This window comes from Lithobates pipiens, unplaced genomic scaffold, assembly GCF_037356315.1.
Source record: "Lithobates pipiens isolate NorthernLeopardFrog02 unplaced genomic scaffold, aLitPip1_a1.2 Scaffold_16, whole genome shotgun sequence".
NCBI lineage: Eukaryota > Metazoa > Chordata > Amphibia > Anura > Ranidae > Lithobates > Lithobates pipiens.
In genome coordinates this window covers 413,732,728-413,755,186 of record NW_027507748.1, presented here as the reverse complement: position 1 = coordinate 413,755,186, position 22,459 = coordinate 413,732,728, and the positions used below count along the sequence as shown (strand labels likewise).

At 38.1% G+C, this 22,459-nt stretch overlaps 1 protein-coding gene across 4 annotated transcripts in view; it reads left to right on the top strand.

Moving 5' to 3' along the window:
• ALCAM (activated leukocyte cell adhesion molecule) overlaps window positions 1-22,459 on the top strand; it is a 153,232-nt gene that overhangs the window by 97,022 nt on the left and 33,751 nt on the right. For 2 of the 4 annotated variants that reach the window (XM_077482459.1, XM_077482461.1), the window contains exons 8-14: window positions 4,546-4,675; window positions 8,441-8,553; window positions 10,538-10,670; window positions 11,912-12,045; window positions 17,055-17,187; window positions 18,387-18,425; window positions 19,871-19,976. In XM_077482459.1, coding sequence (XP_077338585.1) covers window positions 4,546-4,675; window positions 8,441-8,553; window positions 10,538-10,670; window positions 11,912-12,045; window positions 17,055-17,187; window positions 18,387-18,425; window positions 19,871-19,976 — 788 coding nt within the window. The remainder of the gene's footprint in view (window positions 1-4,545; window positions 4,676-8,440; window positions 8,554-10,537; window positions 10,671-11,911; window positions 12,046-17,054; window positions 17,188-18,386; window positions 18,426-19,870; window positions 19,977-22,459) is intronic. The other 2 variants (XM_077482460.1, XM_077482462.1) reach the window with 1 other exon arrangement.

Genomic DNA, 22,459 nt, shown 5'->3' with positions numbered 1-22,459 from the left:
CTACACTGCCAAGTGGTGTATTTGGATTTCTAACAGCCCCTTTATAGTATTTGAATGGAAGGAATGTGAGCCTATTGCAAAGGAATTTCAACTATTTATTCTGTACACCAGTTTTTTATGCTAAAACTGTGTAATACTGGTATGATGTAAATAGGATTTTTTTTTTACATTATACATTTATATCGTTATTCATCTAAAAGTAGGAGGAAAAAATTAAAATGAAGTGAGCCTATGGATGTTTATAGGAAAAATAATGCTAAGTGGTAAATGTGGTGTGATTTCTATGAAACAAATATTGAATAGGGAGAGAAATGAAAAGAAAAACTGTCTGTGGATGAATCTCTTCATTCATTGTTGTCCTAATTTTATGAATATACCACTAACATTTTAACATTACGGTTTATTGCAACAGGAAGAGTACCAGCTAAAAGTGCAGTTAAATGGAATGTAGGATATTTTGGACTTGTTAGCATGGCATCCTGCTTCACCTTTCTAACTGTCATGTACCACACTCTTTGATTGGATGTGACATTGACCCATTTATCTTCCAGCTGATATCACATGCTGCAGTGTGAATATGCCTATACTATCACAGGCTGCTGTGTCAATGGATCTCTGTAAAATCTAGTCTGGGGGTGTCCTTACTGCACATGGCATTTGTTGCTTCACTTTAGAATGTAGTAGAAATGCCATCTTGCACACGAGAAAGAGTACCATCTATCTATCTATCTAAATATATCTATCTAAATATATCTATCTAAATATATCTATCTAAATATATCTATCTAAATATATCTATCTAAATATATCTATCTAAATATATCTATCTAAATATATCTATCTAAATATATCTATCTAAATATATCTATCTAAATATATCTATCTAAATATATCTATCTAAATATAAATATATATATATATATATATATATATATAATCTACAAATAATAATGTCACTCGCAACCCCCACCCACTCTTTGTACCCCCAGTCCTTGGCTGCTTTCATATCTTGTAAAAGCAAAAAGAAATTTAAATGGGGGGATGGGGGGGGGGGAGAATGAGACATGACTTAGGTGTAGACCAACCCTTGTCCTAAAAAGTTATTTCCCCCTAAAATATATACAACGCTGAAACTGTAGTCCACTTCAAAGTCATCTAGCAATTATTACATAAAGTCTCAATAATTACTATAGTATTTTTTTTTACTGTTTTTATTAATATTTTTAGAAAGAGTTAAAAAGGGTTACAACAAATAGCAGGTGTTTTTTTTTCTGTTTTTTTTTTTTTTCTGGGTTTTTTCCGCTAAGGAGATCCCCTTCACTTCATCTTCTGGAGAAGCAAGAAGAATAAATGAGGAAAAGTGAACAGAATTCCCATCTTAGAGAGTTGTCTTAGGAACAGGTGTCCCATTTGGAAGATTTTCCCTCACCTCTTGCTCTGGTGACAACTCAAAAATTTGGGATTTCCCAATACGTTCTGTTTCAATGACAATTGTCACTGACAGCAATAGAAAACCAAACAGGGACACAGACAGCAATACAAACTTTGAAAGGTGTCTAAACTTCTTAACCCTGCTTTACCTACACTGTAGGAATAAAAAGCCTGTTGATGAAAAATGAAAAAAAGAAAGTGGGAACAAAAGTGAATTTTCATTACTGTTTTCTATCCTTGCGTGTATCCAAGCAATTCACTGTATTGATGCAGAGACTAGTCACTATGCAAATGCAGCCCTCCTTTGCCAAGTCCTACAAAACAGGTACATATACTTGTTCTAATGCTACAAAGCACATTGGGGGTTATTTACTAAAGGAAAATCCACTTTGCACTGCAAGTGCACTTGAAAGTAAAGTCGCTGTAGATCCGAGTGGGACATGCAAGGAGACTAAAAAACAGCATTTTAGCTTGCACATGATTGGATGATAAAATCAGCAGAGCTTCCACTCATTGAGATCTACCCCTTAGATTTAGAGCGACTGCACTTCCAAGTGCAAAGTGGATTTGCCTTTCGTAAATAACCCCCATTGAGACTATGGGGTTGATTTGCTAAAGGCAAATAGACTGAGCACTTTTTAAAGTGTAGTTGCACTCTGCAAGTGCGGTTGCTCCACAATTTAGTAAATGAGCAGAAACTCTGCTGACTTTCATCATCCAATCATGTGCAGGCCAAAATGCTGTTTTTTTTTGTTTTGTTTTTTATATTCCTTGCTCGTGATTGGGTATTCTTTGCAAAGTGAAGCTTTACATCATTGCTAAGCTCTGGAGCAACTGCCCTTGCAGAGTGCAACTACGCTTTGAAAAGTGCTCAGTCTATTTTCCTTTAGTAAATCAACCCCTGTATTGCCATATTTCTATACTCCTTTACATAACTGTGTTAAATAGCTTGTATATCATGGCCTGGATCAAATTTGCTTTGTATCACCTGAGTTAAAGGTTCACGTATTCTGTAAACTTTCGGGAATGTAATCAGTTATGTATACAAATTCAGATTTGGTGATATAAGTGACTTGCCACAATTCCCAGATTGATTCGTTCAATTTTAACATTTTGCCTAGGTTTGCACAAATATTTAACTAAGACAGGATTCCAAACCAAGTGTTTTATTTGTGGCTTAAATGGAGGATTCCATCCCGGTCTCAATAGACACAAAATGCTTTCCTTCAACTTTAACTATTGTAGCAGGCCTATTAATAAAATATATGTCACATGGCAGGGCAAGTTTTAGAATTAACAAATCACATTAATCTTTAGGCTTCATGCACACTGGACATTATAAGAACGTTATAGAAATGCCAATAGCTTGGCAGCGTTTTTGCAATAGCGTTTTTTTAGCGTTAGCGGTTTTTAGCATTCCTTTTTAAAAAAAAACAATGGGATCAAAATCATTAAATATTGGTGAGCTGCATTTTTGAGCATTTAGCAGCGTTTATTGGCGTTTTTACAGCTGAAAAACTTCTCTCAGAACCCACTAGTTTTTTTTTACAGCCAAAAAAGCCCCAGCCAAAAACAGTTGATGACAGCCTATGTGTGCTTGGACACATAGGATAACATGCTGGAGAGTTTATTGACTGTAGTAGTTATAAAATATACAACAGAGAGTCTATTTTTTGGTTACAGAAGTCTTGTCAGGAATATGTTTTTATGCTATTTATACAAGAATAGGCAGAACAGGTTACAAGAAGATCAACACAGTATAACCACTAATAGAAATGTGAACATGAGAAACAAACTGGAGTCTAGATCAGTGCATTAAGTACTGCCTCAAAGGGACCATCCAGCTATATAACATAGAAATCTGCCATTTAAAGTCCTTTTTGCAATGGTGCATTTGTACAAGCTACAACCACTGTGTATCCCTACTAAACATGAGGCAAAGCCTACCTGGGTAGTAAAATAGAGGCATTAATGGTTCAAACACCCGGTATACATTACCCTCTTGTACCTCCAAATGGACATTGGGGATGTGATCCATTAAAGAGAAATTAAAGCAGTATTAAACTCAAAAGCAAACCTTTATTATATTGCAACTTACAGATGGCTGCTTAGTTTTCTTTTTAGGCTTTCTTTCTTTTCTTTTTAGCTTTTTTTTAATCCAGCCAGTAAGTCTGTTGTTTTCAAAAGAACATGCTGTCATGCAGCTACAGGGATGGGGCAAACCGTTTACCACTGACAGGGGTGATTACAATGATCATCTTTTATTTATTTATGTAAAACCTTTATCTCCAGTGTTAGCTGTAGTTTGACTTCAATGTGTTAGTGTATTTAAATCTGGTAGTACATCTAACACTCCCCTCTCGCCGAGAATGACAATGCTGCTGTCCAAAGGGGCCTCTTGTGCACAGTCATTGAAAGTGGAGGTGCTCTAAGACGCCTTTCACACTGAGGTGGTTTTCAAGCGCTTTAGCGCTAGAAATGGCCTCTGAAAAGCACCTGAAACCTGCCTCCCATTCATTGCAGTGTGGCTTTTCACACTGGGGCGGTGCGCTTGCGGGACATTATGAAAAGTCCTGCAAGCAGTATCTTTGTAGCAGGTTGGGAGAGATGTAAATAGCACTCCCAAATTGCCCTGCCCATTGCAGTGAATGGACAGCGCTTCCAAAGTGCAGCAAAACTGGACTTTTTACCTTGTTTTTAAGGTACTACTGAAATATTACTGTGTCCTTCAGTTATTTGATAGATCAAAATTTAATTGCTGATCCAAACACCCAAATATTTATAAATGACAATCATGGAAATTGTCAGGGGTTCCTAAACTTTTGCATACAACTGTATTACCAAATACCAACAGACTAATAATGAGGTTCAGCAGTGCCTCACACTGCTGGTATACTGTACAGCTACAGGGCTGAAGGCACAGGAGTTTTCTTAGGAGGATTTTGTCGGGAAACTGCTTGGTTACATTTAACATTTCTAGATGTTCCCTAAAACAAAAAATCTTCAAGTTTTAAGCTTAGGTCCATGTTAAAGTAATTTTTTCCCTTTAAGCTAATTATTTTCCTGATCTAGTTTACGTATATGTAATGACGTTTATTTTTATTTTTTTCCTAGGGTCAGGAAGAGGGGATACGTAGTTCAAGTGCCTACCATATAACTGACATAAAAAGAAATGCAACTGGAGATTATAAATGTTCTTTGTTAAATAAAATCATGATTGCTTCAACAATGGTAACAGTACATTGTAAGTAAACCTTTATTTTATTTCAGACCATAAATTGGTTTGCCATTTGCTTAAAGTTTTACTGTTTGGCTTCTAGGTAATTGAAATACATGGGTTTATTTGATTGCAATTTGTTAATTATTATTTCAGCTTTATGGTCTTAAGTGGGCAGATATTATGGGTATGAATTTTAACTAAAATATGGCTTATTAAGGGCTATATTTTCTTATGTATGTTAAAAATGTATTTTTAATTAATGTCAATGTTATTTGTGCTTGACATCTAAATATCTAGATCTCAAATCTAAATTAGTTTTGATTTATTGTGAAAACATCTTAGTTTAATTTGTAATGCTCAGTTGCAGGCTAGCTATGGAGTTTAATATTTACAGTATATAATGTTGCCATCTTTCTAATAGTTGTTAAGGGCAGGGCTTTTACTTTAAATTTTAACATAACATGTTTTGCTCCCTGTGTTGATTGTAATATTAAGGGCCAGGCTCCACTTTATTTGTATCATATTGATTTCAAGAGTTGGTACATCTTGACATCATGTATAAGTCATAGGCAGAGTCTGGTGGATTGAGCCAAATGCTACTATTTTACATTCCTTGGGAATTCCTGACTCCATTCCCGACCTGAAGTTGTGAATTTTTCCACTTCTTTTCTATTTTGTAATATAAAAAGTTGACTTAAAAATCTAGCAGAGTGGCATATCCTCATAAAGTCTGTGGAAGATGTGCAGGCCACTAAATTAAAAAAAAATGGAAACCTAACCTAAAAAAAAAAATGGAAACCTAACCCATGGAGCTCCTAAAATTGTAATGATTAGGCTGGGCAGGAATGGTCGAACAAGAAACCAAGCAAAGCATTAATCAAGACAGTAATTTAATTGTTCAAAGTCCGGGATGGCACGTTAACACAGGTCTAATATGCCTACTCGTTTTCCACAAAACTGTCCTATATGATCATTGATTAAAAATTAGAGTGATCTTTTTCTTGCTGTCCAGTATTTCTTTGTGGTTTGGATAAAAAGATAATTGGAACTGTTGAAAATAAAAAGGTTTCAATAGATGAACTGCCTTTTATAGCTTATTTAAAAGCAATTTTACAGAGCAAATAATGTAACTATTATAAAATTGCAATACAATATATGAACATAAAATATGTTTTTGTATTTGTTATGTTTTCTTTATGTTAGTCTCATAATTAAAAGCTTTTGATTGTGTAAAGAATAAAATAAAAAAAATAAGAGCCTAGGAAAGTATCTGTTTTTACATTCAACATTCAGGGTGAGTTTGGTTTTCCCCACTATAAGACCTGTTGCTCTTTTTTTTATACACCATCAGCATAGACAAACTAGGTGGTGAATTTACCAACATTTATTATATAGAAATTAAAATCCTAGTGCTTAGCCCTGATTTGTTACAAATTGCTGACCCATAGTACATGGAGCATGGTTTATGATCTTTAACTTTTTACCTTTGGGCTGTGCGAATAAAATATTTTGTACTCCTAATTTGCAGCCACACATTTACAGCATACAGAGTCGATTAATCCATAGTAAGCCCATGAAACTTTTATTGATATGAATTTAATCTGAAAGAGTCCTTAAAGCCAAGCTACAGATACAGCACACACAGTTCACAAATTGCCTCTTATTCTCTCCATTGCCATTGAAGTTAAAAATACAAATATGGTTATCATCGGAAATCAGTCAATGCTAAAAAGTCAATACAGAGTAGAAGGTTTCTGTTTATGGACTAGTCTCTGAAAAAAGAATGGTTTCCTTGGGTGACTGTGGCCTATGGTGAGATGTAACAACACATTCTGCAGAACGCATGCAATGTCAGCTTATAAGTGAGAAAATAATGAATGGACGAGGCTTTCTAACCCATCCCAATCTCTCTTTCCCAAAATAGTCATGGCTGATGGCATGTCATTGTTATCATCTTGTAAAACACAGACATTTGACCTTTACTTGATGGGGTTGACAAAGATTGAAATTTGTTTCCAAAGACTACACTCAATCAGTCAACCATCTCATGTTTATAGCAGTTGTGGATCAATTGTTTTCCAGGGAGATAAAATCATTTAAAAAATGTTTATGCCACAGCTAAAGAAGCTAGAGCTTTCTCCCCTTTCATGCTTTTCTCTCATACGTCCAGACATAAATGTGTATGCTCAGTTAAGCCAAGCATATATAATCATAGAGCAATCAATAGAGTCTGACCTATAGGTACTTTTATTAACACCATTTCCAGTCAGGCATCCTCTATTGGTAAAAAAAAAATGGGAAGAAGATTTGTGTAAACAAGGAAATATCATTCAGGTTTTATAAAAGGTATGCTTAGGTCTTCTTCCAGTATTAAATTAGTATGGTACATACACACTTTAACATGCTGAATTATGATTAATATCATATTGGAACAAATGACTTCAATACAATATAGATTTTGAAAGAACAAAACCCATATTTAAATCAGTCCTGCTAAATCCTACAATGGAGATATACAGAAGAAGTGAATATGTATGACATAAAAATATCTGCACAAATGTAGGTTCACTTCATTCAGCTGATAAAATGCTGAAATTCTTTATTTGTGCTTGGAAAGTAAAGTAACATATGAATGTAAAAGCTCTTTCCATTTTGAAAATGGGCTAAATGTCTAGACACTTGAGGCTTTGCTCTTTAGAACATGAAAGAGTATTTAGTGCTCCATAACTGATGCTATCTTCAGCTTGTATAAGCAAGTTATTCCCTATCTGTTAGACATCTTGTAGGCTGTAATCTAGACTATAAGTCATTGTGTACTGAAGATGCTATTATGATTGTAGCAGTTAGGAATACTTGCACAGCTTAGATTTTATTGTTTGCTGCATATAAAAAAAAGAGGAAAACACAAAATCAATGGGAAAAATGGATTTTAAAAAATAATAAAATTTGTGTTGTTGTTATAAAATATGCTCTTATGATTTCCAGTCTACGGGAAATAATATTTTGATTTGATTTTACAAAAAGTCTGGTTGTTTTCAGATACTGCACAATTCTTTTCACTATTACTCTACCTAAGTCCAGTTGTGAGCGCAGCATATCTTGGACCTAGTATCACTTGTTGCATACTTTAAGCACAGTTATTGTGATTTAGGAAAATGTAAAATGCCTTAATTAGGTTAAATAACTGAAAAATATCAGACCTGTATTTTCTAGTCAGCTAAAGTAAGAGTTACAAGGAAGGAATGAGAAAGCTTTGACAACTAGAAGATATATGCAGGATAAAATGTAGTCTGTCTTTTGTGATTGACACAAAGAAAGGCAGTGACCTGAAACTCTGAGCATTAGACCGGACAGCCCTTTTATATACCTAGCCTTTTATGGCAAGCACATCAATTACAAAGAATATAGATGTAGGGCAGGGTAAATCCACTCCCATGACTGTTTCTAAATTCATTCCATTAATAAACATGACAGTCAGCCAAAGACAAAACACACCTCAGAATGTCAGTGTGCTTTTCTTAGATACCCATATAACAAGCTCACATAAAAGATCTCTCCACTAGCAGTAGAATTTCAGAATATAATTTATTGTATAAAAATTGTATGATGTAGGTCTTCAAAGTTGCTGTCATGCTTTGCTTTTGGATCTTTTTACGGTTTTAGATTTGTTGAAGAAAATAAAACCAGGTTATTTTAACTAAGTGCAAATTTGCTTATTATTATTTTTTCTTTTTGAATATATATTTAATTATTTTAATTCATTTTTGGTGTTTTTTTGCCTTGTTTCAGATTTGGATTTGTCACTTACACCCAGTGGAGAAATAACTAAACAAGTTGGAGACAGTCTTTCTGTTTCATGCATTCCTTCTGCTAGTAAAAATGTTTCAGTCACGTGGATGAAGGTAAGCTTGGTTTTCTTTCTGTTTTTTCTTTTTTTTATTAACTGTGCGCCGTCCTTTTACATAAAACATTATGTAAGGTTTTGTCATCATACCACCCAAAATGTTTTAGTATCAGAGTGTAGTTAGATTGATGGAAACTAATTTCTGTAAGCCAAGGTTTTTCAAATGTTGTGTGCTACTCTTTTGCAGTTCTTTAGAGTTAACTATACTAGTGTATTTTATCAGGGCAGCATTATCTCTGAATGTCTACACATGCTCATACCCATGGGGGCAGTTTCAGTTTGTATATTAAACTGACATGCCTCTTCCATTATTTGCAACTGGAAATTAGCATATTTTCATATAAGGCAATTTTGGTTTTCAGAACCACTTACAGTGAGAGCAGTTTCTGTTAGTGGTACGTACATACCCCAAACTTTAGGAAGCAGTGCTTTAAGCAAGATTGATTTGTGATAGACTTCTATAATTCATTATGTGCACTTTTTTCCCAGCAGAAAGCTGAACATAGCTTAACCACTTCAATACAGGGCATTTTCATGAAAGTAATGGCGGCAATCTGCGATTTTTATCATGACTGTGACATTGCGGTGGACACATCGGACACTTTTGACACTATTTTGGGACCATTCACATTTATACAGCGATCAGTGCTATAAAAATGCATACTGTATAAATGTCACTGGCAGGGAAGAGGTTAACACTAAGGGGCGATCAAGGGGTTAAATGTGTTACCTAGGGAGTGTTTCTAACTGTAGGGAGAGGGGACTCATAAGGGGAGCAGACCGATTAGTGTTCCTTTGTACTGGGAACACACAATCGGTCTCCTCTCCCCTGACAGGATGTGGATCTGTGTGTTTACATACACACAGATCCATGTCCAGGCTCTGTTACCAGCAATCGCGGGTGCCCCGGTGGACATCGCGACCGCCGAGCACAAGCACCGGCTCCCGAGTGACGCACGCGCCCCCTAGATGGCAGCCCAGGACGTTATATGACTATGGGTGGGGTAGGAAGTGGTTAAATGCTTAGAAGCCTTATTCTACCTACCATCCATTGGCTAGACTTCAAAACAAAAAGACTGCAAATCTGTTATATTTCCTGGATTAGACAACAATGAATATATCTTGTAAATTAGTGCAGGTCTATTGCCACTCCTAAAGCAATTTTGCATAGTGATATCAGTGTGTTGAGACAGTAAAGTCTGCATTTTGAAACTTGAGATTTTCATAGAAGAGCCAGTGTTCTTATAAAAGTACAGCTAAACTGCTGGAGAGTATATTAAAGAGGAAGTAAACCCTGATGAGTTTACTTCCTCTTTCATTCCCTGCAAAGGTAAAGCATAATGGACTACTATGCATCGCATAGTAGTCCATTATGTGTCACTTACCTGACACAGGAGCCAGCGATGTCACCGCTGTCCCCTGTAGTCCGGCGCATCCATCTTCTCGGTGGGTCTCGCTGCTCCGCTGCTGTCATTCGGCGAAGCCGCGATGACGTCACTCACGCGCATGCGCACGGGAGCCGCCACGCGCATGCGCACGGGAGCCGCCACGCGCGGCATATTCGCCATTGACGGTGCCACGCTCAGTGCGCTTGCGCGCCGCTGACTACGGCGCATGCACCATAGACAGCGGTGCCTGTCTTTCGGCAAATATCTCCTAAACTGTGTAGGTTTAGGAGATATTTCTTGGACCTACAGGTAAGCCTTAATCTAGGCTTACCTGTAGGTCAAAGTGTGTTGTAAGGGTTTACAACCACTTTAAGTATATGGCTGGAATGGGATAACCCCTCACAGAATTTCACTAATATATACAAATGTTAAGGAACCAAAAAATTGCAGTTAGTCATCTGTCTACCACATCTTCTCTGCTCTGCTCTTCTCTACTTTTATTTTGGTTGCCATTTATCTGTTATTATTTTTTAGCCTAACAACATAAATATTGTAAACCAGAGTTAAACTGGCATTTTCTTTTTTTTTTGACAGAACCAAAAAATCCTTGCACAGCCATCATTCTCAAATTTACAATACAGAGATTCAGGTGTTTATGAATGTGAGACCAGCCTTTTGGAAGTTGATGGTCTGAGAAGAAAAAAGACACTAAGCCTTACTGTAGAAGGTTGGTAAACTTCATTGCTAAAATACAGTGTCTTCATTGCCGGTACTACAGCAACAGAGCAGGCTGTGCAGCAGTCACAGCTGTCCTTGATTATTTCGGCTGACAGCATCCACCTCCTCCTGTTGTTCTCAGTGATAGGGTTTAGTTGCTAGGACCGCCCATGTGGTAGCAACCAATCACATGCTTGCCCCTCCCCCAAGCCCCAGCATTCAGAGGAGGAGAGAGTTCCTCCTCCAAAACTATCCGGCCCCAGTGCCCAGCCTTCCAGCTTCCACCTGTCCTGTAGCAGACTGCTGCAAAGAGAAGCAATGAATCCTGATTTAAGCTGGGGTTTTCACAATACTCCCTCCCCCACCCCCTTTCACTACTCCAGCTATTCTCTTAAACCTCTCCACTCTCCTCACCCCACTGCTTTTTCCTTCTAGGTTTGGGTACCCCATTGAAAGGGAATGAGCTCTAGGGACCATGATTTAAGGGGGGAAACTTTGGGAGCCTAATGAAAGGGGGACTCTGATAAAAGGGGGAAATCTAGGGTCCCTGATTTAAGAAAGGGGAACTCTGGGACCCTGATTTAAGGAGGGGGGCTCTGGGGGACCCTGATGTAAGGGGGGCTATGGGATCCTAATGTAAGGGAAAACTTTTGGGACCCTAATGAAAGTGGGGTCTCTGATGTAAGGGGGCAAACTCAGGGGACCCTGATTTAAGGAAAGGGGACTCTTAAGGCCCTGATAAAAGGGGTAAACTCTGATGTAAGGGCAGGCCTAAAACTGTGTAAGGGGCCCCAAAATTTCAGATGGCTGCCCTGTCCCCCACACGCTGCACCGACATTCCGCATACCGCTGCAGGGTTGGATGATGTTAGCTAAAGAAAAAGCTGTCTCCAGCAAAACGTCAGCTAATCTGTGAAGAGGCATCCAGCCAATAAGGTGCCGCACAAGCCATGCTGCCAAGAGTCTCACTTTCTCCAAGCTTCCAATCAGTCTCCACACAGAGCTAATGTTGGCAAGGAGGTCAGAAGTCACCCCTGCACAGGCTGCATTTGCACCTTTATTTTTTTTGGGGTAGGGTGCAGGTAGCTGGTTTTGCCCAGGGTGTAAAATGGTCTAACACCGGCCCTGATCGTCTTATCGAGGCACAATATGGTCACCTATATATGTGCAATTTTATATGCATTTATAGCTTATATATTTCTTCAGTGAGTATATTTTACTGTTAATGCATAATTTGATTTGGCCCTTTTAGGAAAACCACGGATTAAACTCTCAAAAAAGACAAATGCTGATGGAAGGTCGAAAACAATCCTGTATGAGGTAGATGGCTATCCAAAGCCTGAAGTGCAATGCATCCGATTAGGCAATGATTTATACTTGAACAAAGTAAGTTTTTTTTTTTACCTGTTATAGTATGAAGACACATTTTTGCATTTACATTTCACCTTAAAGTCTTTTGTTTAAAATCTGTCAAGCATAATGTAGAAGTTGATAATGTTGCTTCGTGTATCTGGTGTTCCATGCACAATTCTGTGTACAGATCTGATGAATGGCAGCACCCCTAAAGCCCAACTCCAAGCTTCTTTTAAATGTAAACATGTACCTATCCCCCCGCCCCCCCACCCTCACCTGCATTGCATAGGTTAAATGCTTTTGTAATACTTCTGGAGGGGTAGGGGGAATAAGTGCAAATAGCAACCCATTCCTTGCAACTCCAGGCTTACTTCTCTTTGTGTGATCATTACCTGAAGCTGATTTGAATTAGGGTATCCCCGCGCTGTCGTCAAGGGCCTAAACTATTTATAAGGGTAGGCTGCAGCAAACTACCGGCAGGGGTATGAACCCTAACCCCCAGATAGTAAATTAGAAATCAAACAGATGGTGTTGCGCTACCTGAACTAAATATAATTAAAGTGTCTTGTACTAGAAAAATTAATTCTATCTAAAAACCAGCTACCCTATCTTAGATGCAAATTAACCACTTAAGGACCAGGCCTCTTTTTCAGTTTTTTTTTTTTTTATGTTTAAAACTGTTTTTTTTGCTTGAAAATTACTTAGAACCCCCAAACATTTTATATTGTTTTTTTTCTAACACCCTAGAGAATAAAATGGCGGTCATTGAAATACTTTTTTTTTACACCGTATTTGCGCAGCGGTCTTACAAGCGCACTTTTTTTTTAAAAAATGCACTTTTTTGAATAAAAAAATAAGACAACAGTAAAATTAGCCCAATTTTTTTTTATATTGTGAAAGATAATGGTATGCCAAGTAAATTGATACCCAACATGTCACGCTTCAAAATTGCGCCCGCTCGTGGAATGGCGTCAAACTTTTAGCCTCAAAAATCTCCATAAGCGACATTTAAAAAATTCTACAGGTTGCATTTTTTGCGTTACAGAGGAGGTCTAGGGCTAGAATTATTGCTCTCGCTCTACCGATCGCGGCGATGCCTCACATGTGTGGTTTGACCACCGTTTTCATATGCGGGCGCTACTCACGTATGCGCCCGCTTCTGTGCGCAAGCTCGTCGTGACGGGGTGTTTTTAAAAATGTTTTTTTTTTCTTCTTATTTATTTTAATTGATTTTATTTATTTTTACACTGTTTTTAAAAAAAAAATAAAATGGATCACTTTTATTCCTATTACAAGGAATGTAAACATTCCTTGTAATAGAAAAAAGCATGACAGGTCCTCTTAAATATGAGATCTGGGGTCAAAAAGTCCTCAGATCTCATATTTGGGCTAAAATACAAAAAAAAAAATAAAAAAGAAAAAAAAAAAAGAAAATCTGACATTTAAAAAAAAATATACCTTTAAGAGGTATGGGCGGAAGTGACGTTTTGACGTCGCTTCCGCCCTGCTATGGTATAGAGACGAGTGGGGGCCATCTTAGCCTCACTTGTCTCTATGCCCAGCAGATGGAAGGACCCGATCGCCTCCGCCGCTACCGACGGCTCCGGTAAGCGGCGGAAGGTGCGGGAGGGCGGCGGGAGGGGGGGAGCACCTCTCCCGCCGCCGATAGCGGTGATCTCGCGGCGAATCCGCCACGGAGACCACCGTTATCATACAGAGGACCGCCGCCTGAAGAGATGGACATCTCGGTTGTGGCAGCAGCTGCTGCCGTTACCGAGATATCCCTCTTCAAAAAAATCACGTACATCCCCGGTGGGCGGTCCCCAAGTGGTTAAGGTGTCTAGTGCTTTGTTGATAGTATTAAATGGGTGACATATTTATAACAGCAAGAGAGAGAAAAAAAAAAAAATTAAATTAAATTGTATCTTGCTCCACCAAGTTAATCCAAAAAAACACAGAGTATCCAATGTGTTATAAAACATAAATTCCAGAAATCATGTGTTATATATAAACATAAATAACTTCAAGTAGAAGGAAAAAATATTCCATAAAGTAAAAAATATCTTATATTAAGACGTGCAATTCATTATGTATACTTAAACACAAAAAGTTTGTAAAATACAATCTTTAGTGAAATTAAATAAAGTGACCAGTGATTGTTAAATCCGTAATCTTCTTAATAGATAAACAAAATATATATAAGTAAATAAAACAGTCTATATGTGAACTGGAAAAAGGTGCTCAGTGACTTATTCAGTGCTTCTCAAAAAGCAGGTGCCAGCAATCGTGTTTTGTGATTCCTGTGTCTCCAGTATACACGGCACACCAGGTAGAATGGCCCCTTACCTTACTGCTGTAAGGTAAACAGCAAATCAAGCAGTCAGAGAAAGGGGGGTCCAGGGATTCTATCCCAATTCCTAGCCGATGGATATTGCCCCCCTCAATTAGGTTTTTTCCTCAGATAGTTTCCATATGGATCTTTGACTTCAATGTAACTCCCAGAGGTCGATGCCCACGAATGCAGCCTGTGTCCACCGATGCCCACCAATGCAGCCTATCTGTGCAGGGGAAGAGAGGAGAGGAATTGCCGGCCAGATGATCATTACCTGAAGCTGCTTGCCTTCTCTGCCTGGACAATTGTAGCTCTCTAGAGTCATCACATACAATCCTGTATTGTATGGGAGGTCAGTGAGGACTGTCCCACATTTAGGAGTGTTGGACAGCAGAAGAGCATTCTGGCTTCTGAGAGAGGAAGGAATTATGGTGTTAATAATATTTAACTTACTAATAATAATTCCTGAAAACTCACTTATTCAGGGAAGCCTATCCCACACTCACCTAACAACCACATCAAATAATTCCCCACATCTATTACCTTTTGTACCACCACACCCCTCCCTTTAGAATGTAATCTCTACGAGCAGGGCCCTCCTGTCCCTTCTGTATTGTACTGTAATTGTGCTGTCTCCCCTCTACATTGTAAAGCGCTGCGTAAACTGTCGGTGCTATATGATTTAGGAATGCACTGAAATTTCGGCCGCTGAAATATATCGCCCGAAAATTCCCTTTTCGGCAATTTGCCGAAAGGAAAAAACGGCCGATAATTGAGCCGAAAATGGGGCGGGGCCTGGGTGGGGGCGGAGCACCGCCCCTGGTGCCACCCATCATGGGAGATCTATAACGCAGGAGAGCCGCCTCCGCCGTCTGGTTCAGTAGAGCGCCGGAAACATCACAGCTTTAATTTCAATAGCTGTGTTCCCCCGTCGCGTGCCGTCGCATACAGCCCCTCCCCCTTGTCCGGGGAACTGTGATAGACAGATTACCCATCCAGATTGGATGGGTGATCTGTCTATCACAGTTCCCTGGACAAGGGGGAGGGGCTGTATGCGACGGCACGCGACGGGGGAACACAGCTATTGAAATTAAAGCCGTGATGTTCCCGGCTCTCTATTGAACCAGACGGCGGAGGCGGCTCTCTTCGCTGCATCACTGGCTGCACGGGGGACAACACACTGGCTGCACGGGGGACAACACACTGGCTGCACGGGGGACAACACACTGGCTGCACGGGGGACAACACACTGGCTGCACGGGGGACAACACACTGGCTGCACAGGGGACAACACACTTATCTCTTTTATCATGTCGCTAGTCTCTGACCACCTCCTGTACCAATGTCGCCAGTCTCTGACCACCTCCTGTACCAATGCCGCCAGTCTCTGACCACCTCCTGTTCCATGTCGCCAGTCTCTGACGGCCTCCTGTACCATGCCGCCAGTCTCTGACGGCCTCCTGTACCATGCCGCCAGTCTCTGACGGCCTCCTGTACCATGCCGCCAGTCTCTGACGGCCTCCTGTACCATGCCGCCAGTCTCTGACCGCCTCCTGTACCATGCCGCCAGTCTCTGACCGCCTCCTGTACCATGCCGCCAGTCTCTGACCGCCTCCTGTACCATGCCGCCAGTCTCTGACCGCCTCCTGTACCATGCCGCCAGTCTCTGACCGCCTCCTGTACCATGCCGCCAGTCTCTGACCGCCTCCCGTACCATGTCCCCAGTCTCTGACCACCTCCCGTACCATGTCCCCAGTCTCTGACCATCTCCTGTATAAAAATATTTTTTAAAAACAGTCATTTTCGGTATCGGTGCTGTTTCGGTTTCGGTTTTCGGCCTAGTGTATTTTTCATTTGTGGTATTGGTTTCGGCACCAAAAAACCCATTCGGTGCATCCCTATTGTTAATAATAAAAATGATCGATAACATGTGGCGTGGGTGCATAAATGCTGCCGAAGTTGGACTTTCAATGTGCATTTATATGCTGCCTATAGGTCTTAAAGTTATACATGGTTAATTGGTTAACCAGTTACATAGTTAAATAATTGGTTAAATAGTTGTTTTTTATCATGGCAACATAGGGGGAATTTGATTCCTAATTTTTTGTTTATCCCCATTGCTTTAATAATTACAGATTCATATAATTTTTTATTTTATTATTATTGCTATTATTTATATTGGAAATTATGCTTTAGCATCCATAAAGCTCTTCAATATGTTGTATATCTGAATTAAAAAAACTGAATAAATCGTTTTAGTGTGTAAATGAAGGCCTGACAGCCTTTGTGTACAATAAAGAATGTCTTAAGTATTTTACTAGACATTGGAAAGGAAGTAAACTACTGTTATGAATGTAGTATTTTTAAGTTAATTGCATGTCAGTTGAATTTTCTGCTCCATTAAAAAATGTAATGTAAAACAAAGGTTAGAGTCACGAGTGACCCCTTTCAAGTTTCCTTTATATAGGTCCAATATAAATACTGCAATGGCCTTAAATTACTCTAATTGGCTTATCCTCTATTATGTTTATTGGAAAGTGAAAACTGCAGTGTGACTGTAACACAAGTTATAGCTGCTGCACTAATGGAATGACCAAGATTCACACATGCAATAGCTTTTATGAGGCTTTATCTGTCACTGTATTTAATCTATTGTAAACCATTTGCAGAGAAAGCAAGAACTGACTTTACTGTATTTCTTTTATTACAGACTGAAGAGACTATGTTAAGTAATGGAAAATATTCTGCTAAAATTATCATTTCCCCAGAAGAGAATGTCACTATTATCTGCAGTGCTGAAAACAAATTGGGGCGGGAGGTCCATTCATTAAATGTCTCTGCTAGTAAGTACTGAAAAGGCCATGCTGTGTAATTCTTGTGCTTGTTTCATGTTTGTCATTTTGCCAATCAATGTATTCATTCATATTTCTTTGTAGTAAATGTTTTATTTCCATAATGTAAATGTTACCGCACGTGCACTTAAATGGGACTTCTACTTTACCTAGAAATTCACCCAATCCCACTCTGAGCCTCTTAAAAATAAAGCTAAAGATAGCAGTTTCTACAAGATTCAGGTTTTCATGCTATCATTTGCCTCACCTGAGCCACCCTTATTGGATTGTATTTTATTTGCCCTGCGGGTTTGCAAGTAGTTTTGCTTAGACACACTATAGGCCACAACAGTAGCTGATTTTCCCTGCTATTAAGCTTGTTCCTGTTTAGGGATTTCTTTTAGACCATTACTCAGTATGTTAGGAGGCGTAAATGACTTTTATATCTAGCAATTGTGTATATATATATATATATATATATCAGCTCATATGGCACAGTGCTGACAAAATTGAATTAGGGTCTGTCCTAAGACTACAGATAACAATAGCAAATTAGTTCCTGGTGTGTAATTCATCTTCTTTCTCCTTATAGTTCAGATAAGGTAATTGTAATATAGGCTGTACATTATATAAATAGAATACTGTATTTAAAATTAGCAATATTAGTATATTTTAAACTATATTAAATCAATATTGTATGAGCTGGGATTCTTTTTAAAAAGTCATTTTTTCCATTATACCATAGTCTGATATATGTTGTGTAGCATGGTGCGTATGGATGGAAGGTTGGAGCAAAAATTAGTATGGCAGCTTTGGTCAGAGTTAAATTGCTGCAGAAAGAGCCAATAGGCCTCTGAACATGCATGATTATTATGGTTGAAGATCCTTTATTAGATATGAAGATCTTGACTAATCCATCTGATTTAAAACAGTTCTTTAGTGTTAGCTGTGAACTGGGAATTAATACTATGCAGTTCTCCTTTGTCTGTATTAACCTTGTCATCATATATAGAGGAGGATTCTGTTAAGAATCTTTACTGAGTCAGTTACATATTAGATGAGTGAAAAAGTGAAACATTTTCTCTTTTTACTTGCACTAAGGGATGTCATTTTACTGTTGCAGATTAAAGCACATTATGGTGGTGAAGGTGACTTTCTTAGGTTATCAGCAATAGTTTTTTTTAATTTCACCTCTCAATTTTTCATTTCAGTCAGCTTTCCAGAAACAGATGATCGTGTTGATAGCAGTGGTAAGTATAGTAGTAGAGTAAGGTCTTCTCTTCACAGACTTTGTAGTTCCCTTTTCCCTAATTCACCTTTCCTTAAAATCCTTCAGTTTAGGTATGCTTTCAAACTGGCAGATTGTCTCTGCACTGCATCCCTAATTATATATAACACTAATGAAAGAAAGAAACTGCTGAGACTTTTCAGGTGCTATAATTTATATACCGCATATATACAGAAAAGGTTTTACTAAAAATTCCTCTTCATTATACAGATATTTTTAAAAATAAATAAAAACAAAGTCTATATATTTATCCACCAATATTATAATTGGATACAGAGTTTGTAGTTACAAAGGGTTGTACATAGGAAAGTACCCTACCTATTTGGTGTTGTTTATATATAACCATACAGATGAGCTCATTCGTTTTTTTAGAAGCTTATTCCAGTGATGGTTTATGGGTAGCATTTTACATATTAATCAGATCTGCAGAAATGTGGAGCGTATATACAGTATATATACTTTATGTATGTATATTTTTCTTTATAGTGTGTATGACTGTGTATAAATCAATCAACCTTATTTCAATGCAAAAGGAGAAAGTAGAGTGATGCGCCACACTGTTGGATTTGGCTTCTATATGCTCAGATAGATCTGTTGGTAAAGGACTTCCTTCATATGAGTTTATCCACATCTTTGTGTATCAGTGTAATTTCACAAGTTACACAAAAATGAATTCTGCATTTGCATTAAAGGGTGGCGTTTGAAGTGGAGATCAATGGCAGTGTATTGATCACATCCAGCAAGCACCACAAAGGCCCCTTGGACAAGGAAGGGGCTGGTCCCCAAACATTTGGGAACCTGCTCCTTCCTTATTTGAGGGGACTTTTATATGGTTTTGTATAATAAAAAGGATATTTTAGAAAATCCTTTTCTATGTATATGTGGTATATCAACTGTAGCATCTGAAAGGTCACCATGGTTTCTTTTAACGGTGTTCTTTTCTTAATATCCTCATACTTTTGCACAGCAAAAGTTCTATATAGGGGACTATCTTTCTGCTGCACTTTAATTCCTAACTTCTTGTTCTAGCTCAAAATAAGATATCTTATATAGCCAGCAATCTTCTGTTTGGGAAGGTAGAAAGAATTTGCTTTGGTAATTGCTACCATGGTATATGCTGTAATTCTGTGCATACTAAATAGTTTATGATGTGTGGGGAAAAAACAGTAAGTATGTGTCTGTGAAAACTTGATATGGATGACACGACGTTTGAGAGCTTGTGTTAAAATCACCCCTGTATCTCATGTTGTATGTGGATTAATCCAGCAGTGGTTATGCTGCACTGTTTAATGTTCTGTAAAGTATTTGTCTTATATTTTGCAACACATACCTTGATAATAGCTGCAACCAAATGCAAATTAATTAAGAGTTTCTTTCTGTTTTTTTCCCCGAAAACCACATTCCTAGGTGACAATAATGACCATGCAAAACTCATTGTGGGAATTGTTGTTGGTCTTCTACTTGCTGCATTGGTTGCTGGATTAGCCTACTGGTTATACATTAAGAAATCAGGGTAGGTTGAAATGTACTTTTTGTTATTTTTTCTGCTTTCTATTTAAAAGGACTTATGAGAGGGTACAAGGAAGGTAAATGTTATGTTCTACTCAGGTATGTTTTAAATCTGGTGCTTGCTATGTGATATGTGAATAAGTGAAATGAAAGTAAATTACACCTATTTTTGCTTAATCAATTATTCTTATAAATTAGAATTTATAACAAGAATTGATTAATCACTTGACCTCCAGAAGATTTACCCACAGGAATGACCAGGCCATTTTTTGAGATGGGGCACTGCGTTACTTTAACTAGAAATTGCGTGACTGTGTTACACTGTACCCAAATAAAATCTGTCATTTTTTTCCACACAAATAGAGCTTTCTTTTGGTGGTATTTGATCACCTCTGGGTTTTCTTTTTGTTTTAGCTTTTTTCTGCTATAAGCAAAAATAAACCGACAATTAAAAAAAATATATATCTTTTACTTTAGCTAATTTGCTATAAAACACATCCAATAAAAAACATGTGTATATTGATTGGTTTGTGAAAAAGTTATAGTGTCTACAAACAATGGGATATTTTTAAAACATTTTTAGTAATGGCGGTGATCAGTGACTTCTAGCAGGACTGTGATATTCCAGTGGACAAATCGGACACTAACTGACACTTTTGACACTTTTTCGGGACCAGTGACACTAATACAGTGATCAGTGCTAAAAAATAGGCATGGTCACTATATTAATGACATTAGCTGGGAAGGGGTTAACATCAGGGGCAATCAAAGGGTTAACTGTGTGCCTTGCCATTGATTCACTGTAGTATGGGAGCTGCTTTTACTAGTGAACGTCATGGATCAGTGTAACTGCTTTACAGCAATACAGGATCCATGCCTTTTGTATTCACAGAATGGCAATCTGCCTTGTTTACATAGGCAGACTGCCATTCTGCCTGTGTACCTAAGCATCAGCAGGTGCCGGTGGACGTTGAGTCCACCTTACCCGCCTATCAGCTCCCGCTGTGTAGAATCACAGTGGGAGCAGACCGCTGGGAGCGAGCGTGCCCCAGACCCGTAAGCGTCAGATCACTTACTAGGTACTTGATCTGGCACTGAGCGGCCTCCCTGCCACAGTAAATGTACGGTGGATGGTCCGCAAGTGATTAAGCACAAATAGATTTCATTTTATTTATTCACATAACACATAGCAAGCGCCACATTTAAAACATACCTAGTTTGCTTACACATGTGGTCACACATTAAATAAATGTGGGCAGCTGTACTAATAAATGCATTGTCACAGTTCAGGAACAAATTTAAAGTTATAGCGCAAAGGATTTCTTGTAAAATTATATGTTCTGCTTACATTTTAATTTTATTGTTAACCTTTATGCCTGAGTATGCCTATGTCTGTCCCAAGCATGTTTATGTTCACTTACTGTTGACTAGCTCTCTACCTTTGCTGGAAGTCTGTTTCAAGCATCAACTACCGTTACTGTTATCATTGTTAGTGTTTTTTTTTTATTTTATTAAAATATTAGATCAGATAAGATCTATTTTTAATATGTTAAAACACAAATGCCCAGTTAATGGCTAACAGATTCTGGACCCTTCAGGTTGGCAGTTATTATGATGTTAGGGCAAAACTTTTCTTTTTTTATTTTGGATAGAGTAAGGGAGAGTCAGTTTATTTTCTGCCATCTGTGTCCCATTGGGGAGATTTTCCTTCGCTTCCTGTTCCATTGCCACAACAGAAAGTGAGAGGAAATCCATGCAAAGTAAGTGTCCCTATTGGAACATTTCCTATCTGTTACTTCTCTGGGGACAACCCAAAATTTGGGATTTCCTTTTACTTCAACTTTTAATGATAATGATTAACAGGATACAAATAGAGGGTGAACCTCCCTAATGGGGGGGCACAAAAACCAGTAAAAACCCAACAGTTTTTCTAATTCATCTCCACTCTATCCAAAATTAAAAACAAAAAAAGTTTTCCCTTTAGTTGTACTTTAGGCTCAGTAACTTAACTTTTAAGCTGAAAGTTGGGCTTTCAGGTTGCAGCTAGCTTATAGACTAAATATGCCATGTGGCTTGATTTGATTCTTTCCTTCCTTTACCCACCAATAAGTGAACACAAAATTAAAGTTAATAGCAAGTTTAAGTGTTACTTAACATTAATTTTTGTGTTGGCACTGTTTTGGCACTGTGCATTTATTTTATTAATTCATGTATGGAAACAAAGCATTTAGATTGTTTAAAGTCTAGTGACCCGTCTATAATCATACCCATTAAGTAGGATACAATTTTATAGTGTAACCCAATGAGCTACCAATATGTTTTGCGTTCTTGGGAGAATATTGAAGTACAAAGAGAAAAACACAGACAAAGGAAGATATACAGTTCTGATATTCTGACATCAGATACCGTTCTGATATGAACTTATCCCTATTTCTGTTATATTGACACAGCCTAATACTGTATGCTGTAGCTACATATATTTGTTTC